This window comes from Rhamphochromis sp. 'chilingali' (genome assembly GCF_963969265.1).
Source record: "Rhamphochromis sp. 'chilingali' genome assembly, chromosome: 22".
In the NCBI taxonomy this organism is placed as follows: Eukaryota; Metazoa; Chordata; class Actinopteri; order Cichliformes; family Cichlidae; genus Rhamphochromis; species Rhamphochromis sp. 'chilingali'.
The window spans coordinates 21,237,953-21,261,999 of NC_137950.1; the positions used below are offsets into that span (position 1 = coordinate 21,237,953).

Consider the following 24,047-nt stretch of genomic DNA (forward strand, 5'->3'; position numbering starts at 1 on the left):
TCCACTATGGTCTCAAAAAAACTGATTGAAGGCTACAGGGGCTATCGCCAGAAGGTAGTACTGAAAGCAACAAGAAGACCTTTAATAAGATTGAGGCAGGATGAGAAACAGGGCACTTTATGCAATCAGGCAGCTTAACAAAAGCGAGGTGGTGTTGCAGCAATTGCCCCATTTCTCCAACAGTAACTAGACCAGAGAACTGAAAGGGCTTCTGCATTATAGTCTAAGTCCTTGCTGTGAGCAGAAACTTCAGTGCCAGGCAAGCCAGACAATGACCTGCAATTGCCGCCCCACTCTAAGCATAGTGGTCAGAGAATTACATGGGCTTAAAGGAAAAGGATTTACATGGACGAGTGCACAGTGAAGCAAGAATGGAAAAGGTTGGGGATAAAGGTGTCATAAGACAGAAAAGGTAGGCATGAATGATATGATGAGACTTGTAAAAGACTGTCCTTTATTTATATATGATCTAAGCTCATTTCTGCTTAGTTAAATAAGTGTGTAGCATGCAGATAGATAGGTGCTGATTCATCTGACAGAGTGCAACCCTTTGTTTATCTCAGTAACATTCACTGCGAGGTCAGTAGCTCTACAGGTCAGTAAAACAGGACAGCATTAATCCATTTATCAGATATTCTGCAGATTAGCCTGCAACGCGCACGCTTCTGGGATCTGTAGTCCAGAGTGACGATTTTCTGAATGAATCCGAGTCATTTACACAGTGCATGAAGGTCTTCATATATCAAAGGCCTCTGTTATTAGACTCGGTGGTGCTGAAATCAAAGCTTGACCTCAGAGTAATGCGCAATTTCTATCAACCGGTAGCACCTCATTTCTCTCAAACCCCTGCCGTGCGTCACGCTCAGCGCACGTACCCTACTGCTCCCCCACCCATGTGCCCAAGGCGACCGGGCAACCATGAGGTGTGAAGTGAGAGTTGACAAAGCGCCCGGCACTGCAAGCCTGAGCGAAACCGGCCCCCTCTGCGCTCAGGGCTTAGCCCGGCTCAATTAGCGTGACATACTTTCCTCTGTGATCGCCTGCCTTCCGCCCGGCTTCTGGACACAGCGGATTATGCCCACTAACTTCGGCTGCGCACTTCCCAGGAGGCACAACAAAAAGGTTTTCTTAACCATTTTACACACAGTTTCAACAGAAAAGTGACTTGTATGACAGCGGAAATGACTGTGGGCAGGGATATGGCTGAGTTTATTCCTCAGAAGGAGATTGTGTATAATGGCTTGCTGCCTTACTCTGACCGGTTGGACCAGGAGGCCACGGAACTGTTGGCGGAGATCAAAGCGAACCTGTGCAGAGCTGTCCTCCTCAGAGAGCTGTGGCCCGGGGTCGCTTTCTGGTCCAGGAAACTTTTCTCGTAAGTACTGAAGCAAGATTGGCGTATGATTTAAGACTACCCAAAGGTAACTTAACCCATAGCCAAAGATTCATAACAGTGGGCTTAACAATTGCCTGCATCTTAAAATAAAATTGTGACAGAGTTAAGCAAAGTTCATCAGATAGTACATTTGATTGCTACATTTGAAATAGACTGCAATCTGTCTGTGGTTATAGGTGGAAAAACTTTAAAAGTGTCCTTTGCTGTATTCTTAAGTCTGGAGTTCCAGGAATATTAGTGCACAAAAGCATTTAAAGAAGCAGCTACTTGGTGTTATTGACCTGTCTGCCTTAAGAGGACATCAGGGCATAGTGTTCTGCCTTATAACTTTAATTAAAGGCCGAACCTTAATTCACTGTGTGACTTGGCATAAACTCAAGTTCAATAGATTAGGTTTAGTGTTGAGACAGTCGTACACTGTAGCTGTGTAAGCCTATTCACTGTTTCAGAATATAGGTTAAGTGTAGGAAGTAGGAAGTGATCACCTGTTCGCTCAGTGTCCTCTCTCACCCTTAGGTTTCTGAAGCTGTACGGCCGCAGGTTCAGTAAAGATGACCACATCCTCTTCATCAAGCTGCTGTATGAGTTGGTCACGCTCCCAAACCTGGAGCCACACATGATGCAGAGCTATGCCAGGCTGCTCATTCAGCTTCTCAAGTGGGTGTGAATGCAAATGTACACGAATTTAAACAGGGATGTTGGGGTGAGGGGGTCATGGTAAATCATAAAATCCTCTCAGAAAAAATACCAAACAGAACGAGCTGGATATTGGTTCGAAATTAAACGAGTTATGATAAATTTAACTGTCGACAGACCTTTTGCCTTCATGAACACGTATTAGGAGGGAACTCATGTGTGATGGCAATTACAAATTGCATCTCAGAAAAAAGATCATTTTTCAAAACTTAAAAATTAGTTATTTATTATTTAATTCATTTATATTTAACACTTTCTTGGAAAAACCTAAAGCCTGAATTATCCATGATGCAATGCATGGGAAGACGAATTTCAGGGCCTAGATGGAAAGAAGAATAGACGCAATGCTGCACAGTAAAATAAGTGATAAATAAAATAATAAATAAACCAGAAATACATATATAAGTATTGTACAGCATTTTTATGGCGATGAAAGCCACCATCACGCTGAGGAGAAAGCTTAACTCCTCTGCATGATCCTCTCTTTTCCTTCCTTTTAGTAAAATGAGAACAGAAAGCCATACGATTGGTAAACATCAATGCACCATAAGTGGCGTGACATGTTAAAGTGAAATTTTGCACTTACTTGTATGCTATTTGTAACACAGTCATTTGATGAGTCAAATCATTTGCAGACCCGGGGGGAATCAAACCAAATCATTTTCAAAAATGCTGCATCTGTGTCTGAGCCTGAACCCGAATCACAAATCATTTATTTAAAAAAAATAAATAATAATAAATAAGCTCAAAATTTTCACCCATTGGGTATAAAATCACACATTTAAACTGAAAATATAGAAGTTAAATCTGCCCTTTGTCAACAAATGGTATGAAACAAAACAAAGGATCTCTGCAAAATATCTCCTATGCTCTTATGTGTTTCCCAGATGCCAATAAATGCCAGATCATCCTCTGAAATGTCAAGTGGAAGTTTAAAGTAGCGTAAAATATTGATACTTGGTTGGTATATTGTGTTAATATCTTACAACCATAGAGTGGAAGTTTAAATTTCCTTACACGCACAAATGCACTCAAAGACACTCTGAAAGTAAGTACAAGGGACAATAAAGCATGCTGGCTTAACATTTATTACTCTTTAAGTGATGCTTTTGTCTCTCAGATCAAATTTGTCACTTCTCCAGCGACAGTAGGGTTTTCTCCAAGACGGTCACATTAATCACTTCCCATTTGTCACCAGTTGTTTTCAGGATTTTCACATCCATCACAAAACAACCTCTTAATGTAGACGTCATTTGTCTGAGTGTTTTCCATTAGATGAAAAGAGAAAGATCTGGGCTAAGCGTATATGAAGTGCCAGGTTTCAAAGCTGAGAGATGAGCATCAGGTCTCAAAAGGCTGCTTTTTTTTCTCATCTTTTGGATTTCGCCGTCATTTTCCCGATTGTCTCTTCTTTCCTTCATTTTTCACATCTCCCAACTGAGAGTTTGTTCCATCGTTGTTAGATGAATAAGTGGGGAGGATTTAGAGGTTGTGGAAATCATGCATATTCTCAACTGCACAGACTCTCAACCTATTTCTGAGGTTCAATCCCTTAAAAACTGTGATTTTACAAAGAGCAAAGTAATACAAAAGCACAAAGAGAGCAAAGTGGAAGTTCTCAGGAGGATTAAAAAAACTGCTCCTTTTTAAGCTTAGAGTTCTCGTAAGGGGCACACCATTACTGTGCAATCTAAAAGCTTAACAAGGTGTTTAAAAGAAAACAACAAAAAGTAAAGTCAATGCATGGTTAGCCTGCAGAAACCCAATTATGCCCACTGCTAGATCTTAAACATGTCTAATTTTTTTTTTCACAGTGGAGTGTTATGAATGTTGGATCATGACTATTTTATACCAAGTGAATCTACGTCTGCAAATTACTAATGCCTGCTGCTGTCAGTCCACTTATGCATTATTGAATACAAAGAATCACAGCGTTGTGTTTGCATACATGCCAATAAGATGGCAGTCATCATGCTGAGTGCAGCCTGTGAGGCAGTGACTCATTTTCTCCACGATTACAGACTCTTTCAGACGCCCTGTGGTCTTTCACTTCAATATGACATTATTATTAGAGGCTTAAATATCTAATAACCTACCAGGACCCTTGTAAAAGCATTATAAATAGGCCAGACAGCTGATAACGGACTTCTTTTTCAAACAGGAAGAAAGAACTTCTATCACGGGATGACCTCCAGCTGCCGTGGCAGCCGCTCTATGATCTCTACGAGAGGGTTTTCTACTCTAAAACCGAGCACCTTGGGCTCATCTGGTTCCCTAAGTATGAAGCTTTATATTTAATTGTAGTTGTTGTGACATATGGTAAAGTGCAGTATCAAGATATGTGTTTTGAATTAAAGAAGAATGCGTACACAGTAGGAAACCTGCTTTCTTTCCTGCCAAAAATGACATGAGAAGATTGATGCTACTTTCATGTCTGTGTGTTAAATATGAAGCTACTTACAACAGTAAACACAAAACCAGCAAACCGGCAAACTCAAAGGCTCAGTTTCTGAGACATGGATTATGCCTAATCCTAGAATAAATCCTTTTTTTCAAATGAGATCTTCATTGTATTTCTCCTTTAGTCTAGGACTAGGCCTAATCCATGACTGGGAAAAAGGGTGAGGGAGTAGAAACAATGAGAAACAGCTTGCTGGGCTCTCTGAACCGAAGGTATCAAACTCATTTTAGGCAACTGGCTTCTTCCAGCCCAAGATTATCCCACATTGGCCAGGCTCCTAAAACCTTTTCATAATCACCTATTAAAAAATATTTTTTCCCTTTCTAAAGAACTGCAAGTACACACTGAACAGTTTGTTGTAGTTACAAACAAAGACTACTGTAAGTTAAACCACTTGATTTAACCAGTGTAGTGTTGTAAGCAATGTGTAATTATTTATTTTTTTGGTAGTAAGCCTATAAAAGTCAACAGACTTCGACCCTCCAGCTTTGACATTAACACTCCAGAGAACTATTCTCAAGATAAACATCCATACAGTGACAATTCTTTTTACACTCTGCAAAGTCATCCAGTGGGCCAGATTAGACTCTTTGTGGTTTCTGGCTTACAGGTATATATTCTACATTAATAGACTACACTGATCATAACTACAGTACCTACCAGCATCACAGTTGTTTTACTGAGGTATTGTGCTGGACCAGTAACATCCTTGTGTAGTTGACATGAAGAAACTTTTCCTAAAGAACATAGACTGTAGCCACGGCTTTTCACTCCATTTGCACCAGTTACTAACCGGCCACTTTGATAGATACACATCTTCAACTGCTCTTTAACACCAATTATCTAATCAGGTAATCCAATGGCAGCAGCTCGATCTATTTAGGCATGTAGATATGACCAATACAGTCTGCTGAGGTTCAAACCAAGCATCAGAATGGGGAAGAAAGGTGATAAAAGTGACTTAGAAACTGGCATGGTTGGTGTTGCCAGATGGCCTGGTCTAAGTATTTCAGAAACTGCTGATCTACTGGGATTCTCCCACAAAATCATCTCTGAGGTTTCCAGAGAACGGTCTGAAAAAGAGAAAAAAGACAGTGAATGGCAATTCTCTGGTTGAAAATGCATTATTGGTACCAGAGGGCAGAGGAGAATGGCTCCAAAAGCAACTCAAATTTACTCATCGCAAAGAAAGTACTGTATGCACAAGAGAATCTCAGAAGGCACACTGCATCAAGCCGAAGCTATAGCAACAGAAGACCACACCCAATGCCACTCCTCTCAGCTCAGAACAGGAAAACTGAGGCTACATTTGCACAGGCTCACCAAAATTGGACAAGAGAAGATTGGGAAAACGTTGCCTAATCTGACGAGTAGCAGTTTCTGATGCAACATTCAGGTGGCATAAAAGCATGAATGCATGGATCCATTCTGCCCTGTGTCATATAGAGGGCAGAATGGTGATATAATGCTGTGGAGGATGTTTTCTTGGCACACTTTGGGCCCCTTAGTACCAACTGGGGATCGATGAGACACCACAGCCTGTTTGAGTATTGTTGCTGACCATGTTCTTCCCTTTGTGACCATAGTGTAGCCCATCTTGGCTGCTTCCAGCAGGACAACATGCCATACCACAAAGCTCAAATCCTCTTAAACTGGCTTCTTGAACGTGACAGTGAGATCATTGTACTCAAATGGCCTCCACAGTCCCTGAACTCAATCCAATAGAGCACCTTTGGGATGTGGAGCAAGAGATTCACATCACGGATGTGCAGTCGACAAATCCGCAGCGGCTGTGTGATTCTATCATGTTAATATGGACCAAAATCTCTGAAGAATGTTTCCAGCACCTTGTTAAATCTTTACCACAAAGAATTAAGTGTCTCAGGAGTGGATATTGCATTCCATTAAAAAGCAGTATCACTCCTTATAATTCACCCAGTGGCCGCACTGGAAACTTACAGCTGTGTGAATCTGTGTAATCACCATCAAAGGTCTTCCTGCTTTACTGTTTTAAATATTTTATATTTAGATTTGGGTTCTGTTTTAATGCTTTGAAAAAGTACTGACTTGTAATCAGACCGCACTATGACCACACCCATCACCAAAGCGAGGCTTTGTTCGGATGTTATGTACATACCTGTTATGTTTTGTTACCGTGTATTGCTTGGTTGCGATGCTGTTGTGTGTGTGACATAATCTGTTGCCAGACACACACAGTCACACACAAACTCATAAAGAGAAAGCAATACCAGCCTTGCAGTCACAGCTGGTACAAATCTGAGTTGTGGTCTGAATGTTGAAGGTTTGTTTATTCCTGATGAGGACATGTGAATCTCACAGCATAGCTGAGACACACGCACACACTCACACCTCCTCTCTGTGCTTATTTGCAGCTCCGTGGACCACATTTTGAAAGCTTTGATCAAAAGCTGCAGACTGTAAGTCTCATCCTCTGTGATCATATAATTTGGGCAGCAGATAATGTGCTGCTTTGATCTTCAGTTGAGCTATGTACTGTAGATCATTGTGTCTATTTGCACCTTTAGCCATCTTTGCTTGTCTGCATCTATTGGTGCTCACGTCTATCTTTGTTATATGTGTGTTTCTGCGTATCTTTTAATGATTTTTCTTAGGTATTTCCCTGCATCATCCACCAAAGAGATGCTGGATGAGTGGCGCCCCCTGCTGTGTGTGTTTGATGTGGTTATGCAGAAGGCCATCAGCAACATGGAGCTGTTCCTGCCTACCATCATGCCCCCGGAGGAACACAGCCAGGGCTTCCAGTAAGTGGGCCAACTTGAATGGCTCTGGTTTGAAACAGTGTTATCCTCCAAGTACAGCTTGTCAGAGCCAGAGCTGACACAAAGGGTACACAAAGAGGTACAATATGTTTAACTTGTTAGTAAATCTCAGCATTTAAGGGATTTGGCTTTTTCTTGTAATGTTCAAAATGCATAGCCACATTTTCAGGCTCTGTAAGCATTTACACCTTTGCTCCTGGGAGCTTTAATGAATAGCGTTCCTCTTGCATCAGCAGTGCTTCCTTGCTCTCTTTGTTTTGCTAATATTTTGCTTTTTTTGGAAAATCTTTGCCCCTCTTTCTCTGCACTCTTCATGGCCATGTTCCAGCTACCAAGCCTCTTCAAAGCCTTCAGTGCATTCTTTAGTTCATTCACTCCTTTGCAAACTATTTGTCTGGATTTATTCTTGGATTCATAAGTACTTTCTGCACAGTTTCCACAATACATCATCTTTAATACTCTATTTTTCCACTTCAGTTTTTTTTTTTCCTTTCTCATCCAGAATATACAGGGGAGGGAATGAGATCATATTTTGGGGAACTTGAGATTGATGAGGGGGATAAAGCCTCAGGTGTGTGTGTCATTGGGTGTGAATGTAATGGTCTGTTTTCTGCATGTGTGTGTGTTTTCAGGTTGTGGTTTGATGAATTAATGCATCTTTGGATGTCATTGCAAAATCAGCCAAGCTGGGAAGGGGTAAGACACAAACACACACACACACACACACACACACACACACACACACACACACACACACACACACACACACACACACACACACACACACACACACACACACACACACACACGTGCGTTCAATACTTCAGGCACTTTTTGCTCTTTCTGAAATCATTTGACACTTAGTTTTAAAAACTGTTCACTGGCTTGAAAGTGGAATTCTTTAAGCCACAGTGAAGTCAAAATTAATGAAAATTCCACCTCTCAAAATTCTTCTTAAATCTGTCACACCAAGCAGCAGATTTTTTAAAAAGTTTTAATTTATTGTGTGATGGATCATGCAGCTTTCCATTTTTCTAAAAGTGCAGAGTAATTCCAAATGACACAGATTTCTACATTTCCCGATGGCAATGATTGAAATGTTAAAGGATTGTCAGTTTCCACTCAGCGCAGATAAGATTTTCCACTTTGGTTTCCATTCAGCCTCATGGGCCACAGTGGCCTGGCTTTGCACATTTCCTCCTCTCTTCTTCAGCATCTCGTCTCCTTTTTTCCCATTTTTTTTGGATGACACACTTCACTTGTGGAAACATCCTTTGTCCTCACAGTGAATGTTTGCCTAATGTTCTCTTACAGCACTTAGTGAACCTGTTTGCTCGCCTTGCCAATGATAACATAGGCTACGTGGACTGGACCCCTTATATTCCCACAGTGAGTCATTAGCAGAATTATGTTTGTATACAAGTGTTCCCGTAAATGTGGTTTACTGGGAACTCATGGGCTGTGTGAGAGCAGTGGAACTATTGTTTGTATATGTGCATGTCTGGATAGATCTTCACCAGGATCCTACGAAGTCTGAACCTTCCAGTTGGGGTCAGTCAGATGGTGTCACCTCGGTATCTTACCAACTCCTATGACATTGGATACATAGTGTTGTGGGTGACAGCACTTCTGGTACGCAGTCTTTAGATTTTTCTGGCGAAATGTGTAAGAAAAAACATTTACATTTCATTGCAACTGATTACTTTGCTCTTTTATATACCCCTGCAGGGTGGACCAGGAAACCCTGCACAGAAAGAGCTGACCTGCCTCTTCAACAGCATCGCGTCCTTCTACCATCCATCCAATCACGGTCGCTGGCAGGTAAGCCTCTTACTCTCACTCGCATGCAAACATGCACACACTATGTGAAACTCCATCTTCGGTTCCTCATTTGATTTATCGCCTGTCATTCGGGACTTGGCTGGCTCTCTTTACACAGCAGATTAATAACAGAAGGAAATCTCAGATCTGCTCACAGCAGACTGTGAATGTGGCTCTGGGTGATAATTCTTATGTCTAATGTGTGTCTGCAGTCTCGACTGATGAGGCTGCTTCAGCGTCTTCCAGCGAGCGTTGTGCGCCGTGTGCACCGGGAACGTCACGCTTCCCCTTGCTGGATCACACTGGTCCCTGAGCATCAACAGTTAACAGATGCGGATCTGCAGGAGTTCACCCGCAGCCTCACTGGAGCCTCCCTTCTGGCTATGTTCAGGTACTGCACTCTGATGGCTGTTAGCCCAAATGAAGGCTTTAAATAGGAGCTATTATTATCACTAGCGTTGTTTTATCAACTATTCAAAATGACCCCTATTTTCTTATACTGGAGCTTGGTTCTGCCCCTCAGTTCATCTACTGTCTGAAACAAGCTGTTTTGGCTTAAATGCCTTCTTCTGATTGGCTGCCCCTTACAACCAAAAGAACAGCAAGTAGATGGGGCTTCAAAGAGAGACAAGAACTGAAAAAAGCTGTATCAAAGTGGATGTTTAGAGTAGGATGAAGTCCAAGCCACTGGCTCCCAGGGACTACATGTGCTTACCTCAGTTTTTGAAACTTTGACTATGTTAAATAGGAACATCTGTAATGATGTAGAAATGACAAAAAAAAAGGAAAAGTGTAATGGGTCCACTTTAAACTGCTTTTCTACACAGTTCACTTGTGATACATACATATGTGCATGCATAGGGCTACAGTACAGATGTAAATACAGGCATACTCATACACACACTCACATGCTGTTCCTAATTTTGACTTGACTTGATAAGCTTATATAGTGACTTCTCCATAAATCTGGACATTTTTCTCTTAACAGCTGGATCACTACACTAACAAAATATTAACTCCCCACCATTAAGCAAGCGAGAAAATAATCAAGCTGTGCTAATTGCTATGAACATGAAACACAGCAAAACAACACGAGCGGCTTTTAAAGCCAAGCGTACGAAAAAAGCACCAAACAAATAGTACAGCAGGAAATTATGAGCAAAAAAAGTCAAAACAGCGGAAACAAACAAATGAGCATTAATGAAAAGCCCCCCCCCCCCCCCCCCCCCCCCCACAAAGAATAAATAGTGATTATATTAGATGTTAGGTAGAGCCACTCTGTAAAAATAATTTGTAACATGACATTTAAAACAAAGACTATGCAAGCGACCCTGTGTGGGAAGTCCGATAGAAATGATATCCACTCGTGCAGAAATAGTTACCATAGGTGTCATTGTGGGTGTTGGTGTGAGCAGTCTGTTGCATAGTTTGAGCCAATTAATGGTCTTGCTCACCGGAGTTTAATGACGAGAATTTCTCCCGACTTTCTTTTATTTTTTGAGCCAAAATTCAGGTTCACAAAGAGATTTGGTTCCATCTTCCAACTATCCTTTTTATCTCGATGATAACACTGCTGCTGTTTCGAGTATCACAGCTACCAAAAGTGTCCAGCTAATATGAAGATCGGCAGGTCAGCCTTTGGATCCCTAAAACCTCCAAACAGCAAGGTTAAAACTGGCTTAAGACAAAAGGTGTTACATATACATGAGTCATATTGTGTTTGCTTTGGTGTCTCAAGTCATCATATCAATGTTCCCTGGGTTGTAACTATGTAAACAGCCAACAAACACACCATCTGAATAATTGCCTGCCAGTTATCTAACTGCTGTGTCTCGCTAATGAGTTCAGTCGCTTCGCCTCCTCGGCCTCTGCCTAATCTGGACAAAGACAGGTCATCTGTGATTAGTGTCTACGTGTGTCGTTGTTGTTGTCGCTGCATTGCATGTGCACGACTGTTCATCTGCCCTCTCCTGGTGATTTGCAGTAAAACTGACAGTACAGATGCAGCGTACGCTCTTCAGAACCTGGCTCTCCTCACACCAGAGCTTGTCATACCACCTGTTCTTGAGAAGTAAGTATATGGATATCAGCCATCAAGCCTTTTGATGTACTGTCAAAAACATGCTGGTGTAACATCATTAATATTAATGATTTTTTTTGCTGCTTTTTATCATTCTTTGCCTTACTTTGAAGTGCTGTCTAAGTTTTAGTGAATATAAAAAGAAAGCATAATGTTGGAAAAACAGTTATTTACATAGGAAACTGTTTGCAGTTATATTTGTTTTGATTTGGGAAATTAAGCAGTATTAGTTACAAGTACTGCTTGCTTGATGTATGCCTTTGGATGGACAGTTTCAAAGTGTTTGCCTTGACAATGTACAAAATCTTAAATCTGGATCATTATTCAATATTTAGATAGAAGTATCTTTTTCTGGGATTTCCAAATTGATGTGCACAGTGGTGTTGAGCAGTCATTCTTTAGGCCTTCTGAAGGTCTTTCAAACTTGCTTTTTCACCCCTTTTTCAGTCCAGTTCTTTTACCTATTGTAACCATTTTTCAGTGGAATATTTTGTTTTTTAAAATTTTTTCAAATTTCTTTGTTTGATTCTTCAAAACATGATAAAAAGTAATAACAGAAATAATTTTGCACCAAAAATGTATTTGCAAAGTGCTGGTAGATGAATACGGCATATCCTAGTGTGGTGTGAAATAATGGGAAAAAATCCAGCAGCGGAGCTGATCCATTGATTAATGGTCTCAATGGAAGGGTGGAGATATATCTATCTCATATTTCATATTTTTTCTACTGATGTCCATTAACATGCACTGTCGCTTTACACAAAAATCAAAATTAATAATAATTAATGTACACTTTTATTTAGAAAATCAGCATGCACTGTCCCTTTTATCCAAACTGTTTTTGTCTTATTTATCATCCTTGTGTCTCACGTACAACAGAACCTATGCAGCAATGGAGACCCTGACTGAGCCGCACACCCTCACTGCCACCCTCAGCTGCATGATTGGGATGGCTCGCAGTCTTGTTTCCCCTAACAACCATTACCCAGAAGGCCGTGTGCACGTGCTCCCACTGCTTATGGGCTCTCTGCCAGGGGTGGACCCCAATGACTTTAGCAAGTGTATGGTGAGTAATTGATGCGTTGATGAGGAATAAAGAAGAATTGTTAGACAAGTAGACAATGCAGCTCTCACTGATTAAATTCCCATTTTTTGTTACATATTCAGGTCTTTCCAATTAATAATTCCTGAAAGTGGAATGAATAGCTCGGTTTGAAGAACTTTGCAATTAATGCGGTTCAGTCTTCAGTTTCTGCTTGAATTGTAAAATGGATTGGTTCCCTCTTCTAGTGTGCTCATTTTCTTCAGACTATATTAATCCATCACACCAGAATAAATTAGTGCGTTTGAAAAAGTTATTGCAGCGACATCTGGTGAGGTATTTAACATGCAGCGTGATCATGTCAGATGATGTAAATTGATAAGTTGCACCTGCTGTGTCTCTCTGTCCAGATAACGTTCCAGTTCATCACCACCTTCACCACTCTGGTGCCTTTAGTGGATTGTTCGTCTGCTCCCTCCCAGCGCAATGATCTCACAGAGGTATGCACATGATACATATTAACAAAGATTAACTAAACATAATGGAGAGTCTAAAATCACATATTGATGAGCCAAAAGTTTTTGTAACTCGGGGCTATCTTGTGCTTTTGGCATTTACTCTTAAAACTCTGGGATAAATTGGCATCCACTACAGCACTTAAACCGCCTACAATTAGAAGTTAAACCTTTGGGATTTTAACAAAATGAGACAACAATTATTTGGTAAGAGAAGAAGTAAAAGAAGAAGAAAAAACTTTCCCTTTCTACACCGAATTACAATATTTGGAGGATCCATATGACATATGTTTGTCGGTATGTTTCTGTTGTTTTTTTCTGTTGCAACATTGTAGCTTGATTTTGTCCAAAAGCAAAAATAGTCTACTGTTATTTTGCAAATACCTAAACCATGGGTTTGAGTATTATGTCCATGCCGTGATATTAAACATTCCATTACACCACTTAGCATAAAATTAGAAATACTGAATAAGTCAAGAGATACTCCCCAAACTCATCTTTAGGTACACCTCACTACTAACTGGAAATTGAGACTCATCAGTCCAATTTTAGTGACCCTATTCCTGGTTGTATCCTCGCTTGAAAGTTCACAGCTGACCTGAGTAGGACCTACTCTTCTGGTCTTCTGCTGCTGCAACTCATTTACTTCCCAGTTCGACATGCATTCAGAGATGCTTTTTTGAATATCTTGGCTGTAAGAACAGTCTTTAAAGTTACTTTTCCCTTCCTGTCTGCTCAAAATAGTGTGGCTATTTTCCTCGGACCTCTGGTATCAATAAGGTATTTTCACCCAGAGAACTGATGATCACTGGATATTTTATCTTTTTTGGACCATTTTCTCTAAACCCTTGCTTGGGAAAATCCCAGTAGAGCAGCAATTTCTCAAAATACTCAGAGCAGTCTGTCTTGCACCAACAGCCATGTCACCTTTCTTCCCCATTCTGATGCTCAGCTTGAACTTCCGCCGGTCATGTTGGTCATATCTACAAGCCTAAATATACTGAGTTGTAGCCATGTGATTGGCTAATAACTAGATAACTGCATTAAGGAGCAAATTAACTGGTGAGCTGTGAGTTTGCACCATTATTAGACCGGTTTACTGCAGTGCACTAAGCAGTCAGCCCATTGTTTAAATTGCGTATTAGCCAGAGCATACGTTTGGATGCTTCACCATCATTGCACGGCAATTATGAAATAAATGTTTATTAATAAAGTCATAATTAATAGCTGCTTAATGCCAGAAGGTGACACTGATACTATAAAAGTGACGTATACTCTTCTTGTGCTACTCATAATAACTGAAGAAAAAGAAACACTCACTTTATTTACACTATTTACAGTCCCTTTTCCTTTTTACATCTATTGTACAGTGGGTGTCAGCCTGTGTTATAAGACACAATATTGCCACCTATATACAATACTGAGGCGTCAATTAGTTACTAGCGCTGGATATTTTACAAAACTGTAGCATCGTATTAATATAACATTAATATAACAAATAACATCATTTCAATTGAGCGAATAATAACTATTATTATGATTAGCATAATAATAGAGATGTGGATTTTCCTGGTAGCCAGCTGCTTAGTTAACCCTCCTCTTTCTGTGTCAGAGTTACACTTCAAAAGCTTTCTTCCGAGACAAGCACACATACAAAGAAATAAAATAACGCACTGTAGTATTCTACAAATACTAATCATCTCTTCCTTTCTTCCTCACAGATTGAAAAGGATCTGTGTTTCGCTTCGGCTGAGTTTGAAGACTTTGTTCTGCAGTTCCTGGACAGGTAGAGATACATTAACAAGTCTGTCATTTAGTAAAGCTTTGTTGTCAGTGTCTGAATGCGAATGCGTCTCTCTGTTTGAAATGCACCAGTTTGTTTTTTTTCTCCATGGCGCTGTTGACATTTTCATTACTGCGGAGTGTTTTAAGTGTGTGCTTGTGTATTTGTGTGTGTCTTTGTGCAGGTGCTTTGCTCTGATAGACAGCAGTACCCTGGAACAGACACGAGATGAGATGGAGACGGATACTCAGACTCATTTGGAAAGCCTGGTGGAGTTGGGCCTTTCCTCCACTGTGAGCACAATCTTAACACAGTGCTCGCTGGAAATATACAAGGTAGTGCATTAATACGCACCAACACTTTCAAAGCTTTCACTCTCTCTTTAATTAAGTTTATTAATTCAGTCCCCGCAGTACTCTGACCTTACCCAAACAATTCTTTATCACCTCCTAATTTAGACTGCTGACCTTAACATGGCACATATTTCCATAGCTATGCAAATGATATCCAGCTATATTTAGCAATGAAGCCACATCACACAGTTCAGCCAGTGAAAATTTAGTGGCTTGGCTTGTAATTTTCTGCTTCGAAATTCAGAGAAAACAGAACTTATTGTATTTGGCCCTAAAACCAGATTTACTCAGGGTGACATTACCTTGGCCTCCTCTACTGCTATGCAAAAGCTTGGAGTCATTTTTTAACTAGCATACATGGTTCGCAAAAAAAATAGGCTTTTGAGTGCCTTCTCTTATCTGTGCATTGTTGTCAGAGATTGATGCATACAGTCTCTAAGTGCTGCTGGAAAACTAGTCCATGTATCTAATACATCAAGGCTTGACTATTATAATTCCTTATTATCAGGCTTTTCTAAAAGCTTTTTGAAAAGCCTCCCACTGATACAAAATGTAACAACGCAGCATGGAGAGTACTGACAGACAATGGAAAGAGATGATCCTATTTCTTCAATATCAGCTTCTTTTCACTGATTTCCTGTAAAGTCCTGACGCATTCCCATCTCAGGACGTCAAATGATGCCATTTTCAGATGCCACCTGCGTCTCACCATTACGCACAAGGTGACTTTTGGCATCGGTGCCTTGATGCATTGCCCCCGAGAGACGTTAACAGTCCTTTCTCAGAGACCTCAAAAGAGGGACGGCGGTGGGGCATAAGCCACAGGTTTATTAGCCAGGAGACCATTGTCTGCAGCTTGTTTGCACCTTTGTGTCACTTTAATTCCACTTGTTTCCACTTGCTTTTAACTTTCACTCACTGGTGAGGTTTAGATAACACTTCCTCACTACAGCAAACCTACCCACTGAAAAACATGAGTAACAGCCTCCATCTCTCTAATGCCATAACCTTGTGTTACCACAAGGACACCTTGTGTGTAACTGAGACACACCACCACAACTCCACTGAGAATGAGAGCAGGTTGAAAATCCAGGATTTAGTTTATATCCTTCCCCTCACATACAAAACCCACAGAGTGACCAAGCTCTGCTGTACTTAAAAGACCTCATAGTGCCGTGTTATCCCAGTAGAGCATTTCATTGTCAGACTGCAGGCTTACTTGTGATTCCTAGTTTCCAGGTCTCCTCTCTCCCATGGTACCAGATCCTTATTTGGACTGATGAGGCAGACTTTTATAATTATACTTAATAGCTAGGGCTTGATCATGTGACCCTGATCCATCCCTTAATTACACTGTAAGTGCAGACAGAGAATTGGATGTCTCAACAATGTTGGCAGAAGGCTGCCGCTCTATGAGCCTGGTTCTGTCAGAGGTCACTTCCTGTTAAAAGGGAGTCTTTTTATCTCACTGTTGCCAAGTGCTTGGTCAAAGGGGATGAATGGAGTTTCTATATTGTTTTAGTCTCTACTTTACCAAATAAAGTGTCTCATTTGATGGTTATTAATTGAGAAATGATATTTATTTCTAATATTTGTCCCTAAATAAATAAATGAAAATAGCATTAATAAAGTACATCACTCGATCTTCTTAAATCCTTCCTCTGCGTTAGGTTGCATTGCAGAAAGTGTTTAACTTTGCCACCTCAAACATCTTCGAGACATGCGTGTCAGGCAGGATGGTGGCTGACATGTGCAGAGCTGCAGCAAAGGTACGTATATGTTTAGCTCTTGTTCTCAATTTCCATTTTATACAATATGTGAAGGTTTTCATTCAAGATAATTAAAGAATGTCAAACAAAGATTTCATGTGCTTAAGATGTTGGAAAATGCAGTTTTTCTCCACTAACATGTTCAATTTAGCTACATGCATATTTACTATGTTATGGCCTCATTTTGATGGTTTACTGTTTGTGATCTTATGCATGTATTTGTGTTTGTGCTTGGGCATCTAAATGTATGTGTGCATATCTATGTGTGTACTTTCTGGATGTGCACATGTGTGTCTGTTTGCAGTGTCATCCTTCCGAGTCTCTCCGACTGTTTGTCCCTCACTGCTGCAGCATCATCTCCCACATTACTGACAGTCAGTATAACTGTGCAACAGTTCAGTGTGTGTGTGTAGTAATGTAACTCTGTTTGCATTAAGGCTGTTCCAATAAGCGTTAAACTAGTTAATTCAGAATTCATTCAGTGATAAATGAAACCTGCAGTTTGCAAAGTAAATAAAAATCTTCATTCTTTAATTTGTAGAACACTGTTAGTTCATTTATGATCTCAAAGCAATTAGGAGGTATTATAAGACACCGTATGAGGTCATAAGAGAATTTAAAGTGAAATTGTAAAAAGCAAGTGTTTTTCTCTAACAGTAGTATTCTTTAGCAACTGGTGGTGTCTAAGTGGGACAAATTTAAGGGAAATTAGAAAGAAATTAGAAACTGCGTGAATTAACTTTGAGACTTGGCTCATGTATGTGTTCAGCCCAGTTGTATGCAAAAGCTTGGGCAGTCCTGGAAAAAATATGTTGGCCAAAATTTCACATAATGAGGTCAGTGTATGTACAAGTAATCCCTGTGAGTCAAAAGCTCAGACTTCAGACTGCTCTAAATGCTTGGTTTCAGACAGTGGATGAACTCAGAGGTGGCGCCAAGGCCCAGCATAAGATAGACAAGGGGGGGAATTTGAACTGCGAATCATGCAAAATCACTTTAGTGGACTCTGGGAAATAAATGAAGATAGAAGTTTGACTTTAAAAGTGCCCGCTTCTTTAAATGCTAGTTGACAGCTTTCATTTCATGAACTTAAAATGAGAAAATGTTAATAGTATGTGTGACATGTGCAGATTGGAGGGAAAGTTTCCTTGTGATATACATCGGAACAGCTGTTTTACTTGAAAGTTTTATTGGTCTTCTGGCTCCTGTCTCCACGTTCATAGTTACCTTAACCTGCAACTTGAAGACATTTCAGTTTGCATATAACGCTTTACACTCCTTTACAAGGACCAATTTGCATAATTTTCCATGCCTGTGGGGTGTTACAACATGAGATTGTAGATTTAGTGATGGCAGTAGTCTAATAAATTTGTTAAATAGTGCATACATCGGAGAAGCCAAACAACCACTCTGCAGATGCGTAACATAGGAGCCACTTCAACAATATAAGACTCAGGTGTGCACATTAAAGGAGAAAGGAGACTCTTTCGAGGATGCCAAAGTTCCATTTTATAAGGAGAAGTAGGCAAGCATGTTCCCTGTGAACGACTGTTATTGAATAGAAGTTTGAGACCAGCTATCAGCTTGTCCAGGTGATGAAGCCCTCATTCAAATTCTGATTTGTCTCACCTCAACAACTTGCATGATGGCATGGTGGGGCAGTGCCTCACAAAGGAGCCTTAATGACTCACATGTTGTACCCTGATGACAGGGTGGCTCAGTTGACTATCACCATCACCTCCAAGGGGGCACCAATAATCTGAAGAAGTATATTCATTAACTTAAATTAAATGTAATAAAGTGTAACATAACATTTAAGAGATGGCTTTGACTGGCTATCATTGACAACAAAGTGTGTTATTTACTTGTTTTCACTCACGTGCCCACTTTTGCATAAAACTGGCTTGTGTTTTTTACATTTTGTGTCAAATACGTCAAAATTAGACCAACGCTTTAACAAGACTTGACATACTATGCTAGAGTAAGCAGCACTTTAAGCTGAGTTCTAAATTTTGGACCATAAGATCCTCAAAGTGGTAAAAATAATATTTTTGTCAAGCAGATTAATAAAAAAAAACTATACTAGTGATTATTAATTAACATTAGTTAAGTTAGTTAAAACAGCTTTAGATGCATTTTATACAGGTAAACTAATAGGCTGCCAGCTATGCAGCTCACATGGCCAAACAAGTCAATTTTGATCCCAAAATTCGACAGTAGGAGCTTGATCTGTCTGGGGAGCAGTGAAGTACATAATCCAGCTTGTTTATGTGTGTGTGTCTGTAGATGAGGAGCTGCAGAGTGAAGATGAGCTGGATAAGGAGCTGCTGTGGAATCTCCAGCTGCTCTCTGAGGTGAGAGAAGGACACACACACTCCTAAAAACGTAATGCGTGTGACTGATTATAACAATACAAGGCTTTATTGTGAATCTAGAAATGGCTGTTTGCTTTAAGAGAAGTTAATTTTCCTCACTACTGCTTGAGTGATTTGCACATCGGGGATGCCTCAGTGGAAAACACTGAAAACGTACGAGACCGGCTGGTGTGTTTATCTGTTTTTAAATTTAAAAGGCTATAGTTGTGACATTGTGAGAACCAAAAAAAAAAAAAAAGAAATACAGCCAAAAGACTTTTTTTGCATCATACACCCTGCACAGTCATAAATTGCAAAGAGCTTTATTGGTAACCAGAAAATATTGATACTCTTTCAGGTTTGTTTTATTGCTCCTGAGAGCTTACCGTGAGTGGGAGCGCGCCAGACGCTACGATTTACTGGAGAACCTCAATATTTAAGACACAACTCTCCAGTGAATTGCCTGTGTGTTCATGTACTCCTGTGTGTGTGTGTTCTCTCATTAGGTAACCCGTGTGGATGGCAAACAGATGTTAAAATATCAAGGCGACCTGGAGCGGATCTTGTGTGTGTGTGTGCGTCTGCGCTGCAAACGGGCGTACACACTCGCCTGCAGTCTTCTGGAGCACACACTCCGATCGTTTTCCCTCATCTATCCCACTGAGTACCGCAGCACCTCTGGCAGCTTTGATACTGACCTCCCTATTTGGGTAAACACACACACACACGCACGCACACACACACACAATATGGCACAAAGAGATAGGAAAGAAAACATTATTTAATCCTATAAAGTGATGCTGAAGTTAAAGTTAGCTCCTTGCCTCTAGTTCCACATGTTGTATGGTTATTGTTGAAATAATATAATATTAAATCTGTCGCTGGAAAACTTTGCCACTAGTTGGACTTTTCCAATTCTAACATGACAATCTGAAAGCCTTCATTAAATTTAAAGTAAATACACCGCTGGATTATACTGACTAATGCTGCTCCCTCTTCAGTCAGACAGCTGCTCACAGTTAGACATACGAGTGATGGAGGGGTTGAAACATCAGCCAAAAACCTAAAAAGCCAAAGAAATAGATGGGAAATTTTGCAGCATAAATAGACCACTAAATTGGGAAAGTATGTGACGTGAGGCGTGTATGATGTGAGCAGAGTGAGCCATTTTACCTGCCTATGCAGTTCCTTGACTCTAATTGCTTAGTTTCACCTTATGCCATATTCACTAACACCCGCGCAGGCGAACTGGCTGTTTTCACAGACATTAAAGTATTTAGTGAGTCACAGGAAATGATTAAATCTTCTAGGAAATGTAAAAGGCCGCAAGCTGAACCATTACAGCTGCTCTGTATTGTCCTTTAATTTATAATGCTATCTTACAGGTTTAATTATTGCAATGCAATTTCCTTTTGCATTTATAAAGCCTAGTTCACATTTAAATTAAATGGCTACACTTCTGGGCCATATTCTGGCCAATACTGCCCGTACTCTGGCATGAAAAATAACCACATCTGTGTTGTTCAAGGAAATTAAAAACATAGTTTCCCAAAGCTGGAAGTCACAAAAGCAAGAAATCCAAGGGGATCACGTAATTTTTCTTTCCACAATAACTTCTAATATTTGTTTTTTTGTGCAGTATTGAAACGTTACCTATTTATTTATAAAACAAATCCCTCAATACCAACATTTTGTGATTGAAAAATCCACAGTGGATGAGCCACATACCTCTCACGGATAGATCTATATATTTTTAGAAAGGAATAAACAAAGAAAAAACAGTTCTTCATGAAATAGGAAGCTGTGGTTTTGTAAAGGTCAATGCAATTTTATGCAATTTTTTGCTCAACTCCTCAAATTAAAGCTCAGTGCCACAGTGGATCATGTGCATCCATCTCCCCCTGTCCCTAGCAGCCTCCTCTGTAACACCAACCCTAAATCCATAAATGAACTGTAACTTGAATATGTTCTGTTAGAAAACTAAAAATAATAAAATAACAGTGTCCAAAAATGTGAAAAAGTGGAATAAGTTCAGATTCCATGAGCCCAAAAAAGCTGCAGAGTACACACTATGAAGTGCTAACACTCACTAATTTAATTCAGCCTGTCACTGATGACAGTGGGTTTACATTTAGAGGAAGGATTGTGGATATATTGGACAAATTATGTTGAATGTGGAGCTGTCAGGCAGGAAGAAAAGAGGCAGACCACAGGGAAGATTCATGCATGCAGTGAGAGAGGACATGCAGAGTGTTGGTGTGACACAAGAGGATGCTGGGGATAAGGTGAGACGGAGGATGATGATCTGCTGTGGAGACTCCCTAAAGGGAGCAGCCAAAAGAATATTATGATGAATCTGCTAGGTAAAAATATTTATTTAGTGTTAATCTGGACTCTAGGTAATACAGATAAATATGACAGTGGTATTTAGATATTTTGACTTAGCAGCCAGTAGTTAGCAGTAGTACTAAATTTTCAGCCCTGTGTTGGGTTTTGCTTTTTGTAGTTTGTGGCAGATTATAAAATTATTTTATCAGTGGTAATCTTTTATTGTGAAGCTGCATAAGCTATGATAAAGTAAAAGGACAATGAGGAACACTAAATAAATAAAGAATCGTTTAAAAGTTGGCAAAGTGGCTCAGTTACACAGTTTAGCTCTGTATATACAATGTATCTGTGTTTGTTATTCAGTTTATGAACTGAACAATGCATTTCTAAATTCTGAACACATTATCAATGACTGCTAAATGACTGTGATTTTTCCTTTCCACAATTAGTTCATACAACAAATCACACATTTCAGTTTTTCAAGCGTTCGGGTCAACTTCTGTTCTTTGAATGTGCAATGGGCTATAAATAAAATAACAAAATGACATTCAAAATTAAAAAGGCTCAAACTATTTTGCAGTTTCCCAAATTATAATTTATTTAACAGTATTTAGTGGGTTACATACTGAACTGAGGATAGAAACAAAGCATCAGTCCTATAGCGCTGGTATCGATCCACTACCAATACCAGCGTTGGTATCAATACTATGGATATTTGGGTCAATCTGCTCACCTCTAGCAATCAGGCTGAGCTATCTCATGAAGGTGATTATAAATCTAAAAAGTGAATACAGGGTTAACACAAGGTTTTCCAAATAAGCCACAAGTGTTGGATCTGACTGATTTTACAAATAAGATATAACTATACAATTTGGAAATATAAGGAGCTTACACACATAGTACAGACTGAAAGCAACACAGCTGCTTCTGACAATTTAGTGGTATAAGTGTCTTTAAAAAGTGTCTTTAAAAGTTTTTCCAAGGGTGGAAAACATGCACTATACTCATAAAATCTGTCCTATTTGAGGCCAGGAAGGAAAATCGGCAAAAATGCTGAGTGTGTAAATTAACAGGGTATCAATGCTCCCTGTTAATACTCAGTTGTAATTCCATTAACATTTAGAGGTGCGTGAGACAGTTTTAGTTTTTATTTGTTCATCTGCAGTTCCAGTGTCTGAGAGTAAAGATTAAATATTAAAGATTTAATTGTAATTTGCGCATTCGATCAACAAGTCAATTGTCAACAGGTTTTAAGATCATATATTAATGCTTATAGAGTAATGAAATTGTTTGTAGCCAACAGGAAAATGCAGCACTAAAGTTGCATCTAAGAATCTATATTTATTACTGATGCTCATCTGGGAAATGCTTTAGACGCTATTATGAAAGCAGATCCTCTTACAGTCTGTACACAGAGGTCTGAGGCATCATCACAGATTGGTGATGCTATATTCCAGATTATTAAGTGGTTAGTAGGCAGTGACTTCATACCTGTTGATCTTAAATCTTAATCTTAATCTTTTAATCTTGAAGATGGCATGAAGTTGTTATGGTAATGTTACCAGCTGAGAAGTGAATCGCCTTCATAACACTGAAAACCCAGGGTTAAATATGACGATACCTGGATAAGTCCAAGTCCTCTTTTTGTGCTGAAGTTTTCTCTTTAAAAGTTACGGAAAATTCCTGTAAGGCAACAAAATTACTACATTTTAATGCAAGGTCTGAAATGTCCTTTATACCTTATGACAGCTGGAGATTTGCTGAGCTCCTTCTCCTTCACTGTTTATTTCATTCCCCGAGAGAAAAAAAAATATGTCTGGATTACTCTTTTTTTCTTTAAAAAAAAAATCTTGATGATATTTTGGCGCAGGAGTGCTGGGCTCTTGTGTTTGTTTTGATGACTTGATGGCAGTAATTACAGCTATGTTCCTCTGTTGTTTTTCACTGCTTTACTTTCTTTTTTCATTTCTAATACCAACCTCTTTTCATTTGCAGTTCACGGTCACCGATTCTGTACTTTAAGATTCATTCTCCTTGAATTTCTTTTTAATTTCATTTCAGTGCTTCGCTAGTTGGATTCAGCTGCTTTCATATGATAGTAGACCAGTCTCTTGCGTCATTTTTTTCCTATTTTCCATTGAGTTTTGACCTTATGCTTAACGTGTTTAAGCATTTAAATACCAGTTGATGACACAAATTTGTGGTTTTGAGGCTGACTGGTTGTGCTGGTTTAACTGACAGTTCTTCCAGTGGAAAAACTGGCAGCCACCCTCTACAACTATCTGACAAAATGTTCTGCCTGACTTTCCAGGACTGGGGCAGACCAGGAGATGTGGCAGCGTTGGGTGTGTGTTGGCACGTGCCTGGACCGGAGGAGGAAAGCTTTGTTTTCCATCTTTTGTCCCACCTCCTGCACCCTGAGCTGCAACGAATCAAGGGCCACGTCTCTGGAGAGCAGCCAATGAGCAGGTGTACTGTCATTTCTCTCAGTTTTAAGTATTCAGACGCAATTAGGCAAACTCACAAAGATAACAAATAAAGGTGTAGCCTGTCATTAGTGATGAATGAGCTTTGCCTGCTTCCATAAATTACATGACTTCAGTCTTAAATATCTGTATTTTTTTAAGCCTAATTAGGGGTAAAGAAGG

The 24,047-nt window shown here is 39.8% G+C and overlaps 1 protein-coding gene across 1 annotated transcript in view; it reads left to right on the forward strand.

Annotated features, from left to right (window-relative positions):
* The first annotated feature begins 431 nt into the window (after nt 1–431).
* LOC308391399 (proteasome activator complex subunit 4B-like) overlaps nt 432–24,047 on the forward strand; it is a 49,585-nt gene continuing 25,969 nt past the window's right edge. Inside the window, exons 1-20 of the mRNA XM_080874026.1 lie at nt 432–1,375; nt 1,913–2,053; nt 4,254–4,370; nt 6,947–6,991; nt 7,187–7,336; nt 7,987–8,050; nt 8,669–8,743; nt 8,864–8,986; nt 9,083–9,175; nt 9,388–9,566; nt 11,160–11,246; nt 12,135–12,321; nt 12,708–12,797; nt 14,534–14,598; nt 14,780–14,930; nt 16,619–16,717; nt 17,022–17,091; nt 19,004–19,071; nt 19,578–19,781; nt 23,711–23,868. Of these exons, the coding sequence (XP_080730152.1) occupies nt 1,170–1,375; nt 1,913–2,053; nt 4,254–4,370; nt 6,947–6,991; nt 7,187–7,336; nt 7,987–8,050; nt 8,669–8,743; nt 8,864–8,986; nt 9,083–9,175; nt 9,388–9,566; nt 11,160–11,246; nt 12,135–12,321; nt 12,708–12,797; nt 14,534–14,598; nt 14,780–14,930; nt 16,619–16,717; nt 17,022–17,091; nt 19,004–19,071; nt 19,578–19,781; nt 23,711–23,868 (2,372 nt within the window). The 5' untranslated portion in view covers nt 432–1,169. The remainder of the gene's footprint in view (nt 1,376–1,912; nt 2,054–4,253; nt 4,371–6,946; nt 6,992–7,186; nt 7,337–7,986; nt 8,051–8,668; nt 8,744–8,863; nt 8,987–9,082; nt 9,176–9,387; nt 9,567–11,159; nt 11,247–12,134; nt 12,322–12,707; nt 12,798–14,533; nt 14,599–14,779; nt 14,931–16,618; nt 16,718–17,021; nt 17,092–19,003; nt 19,072–19,577; nt 19,782–23,710; nt 23,869–24,047) is intronic.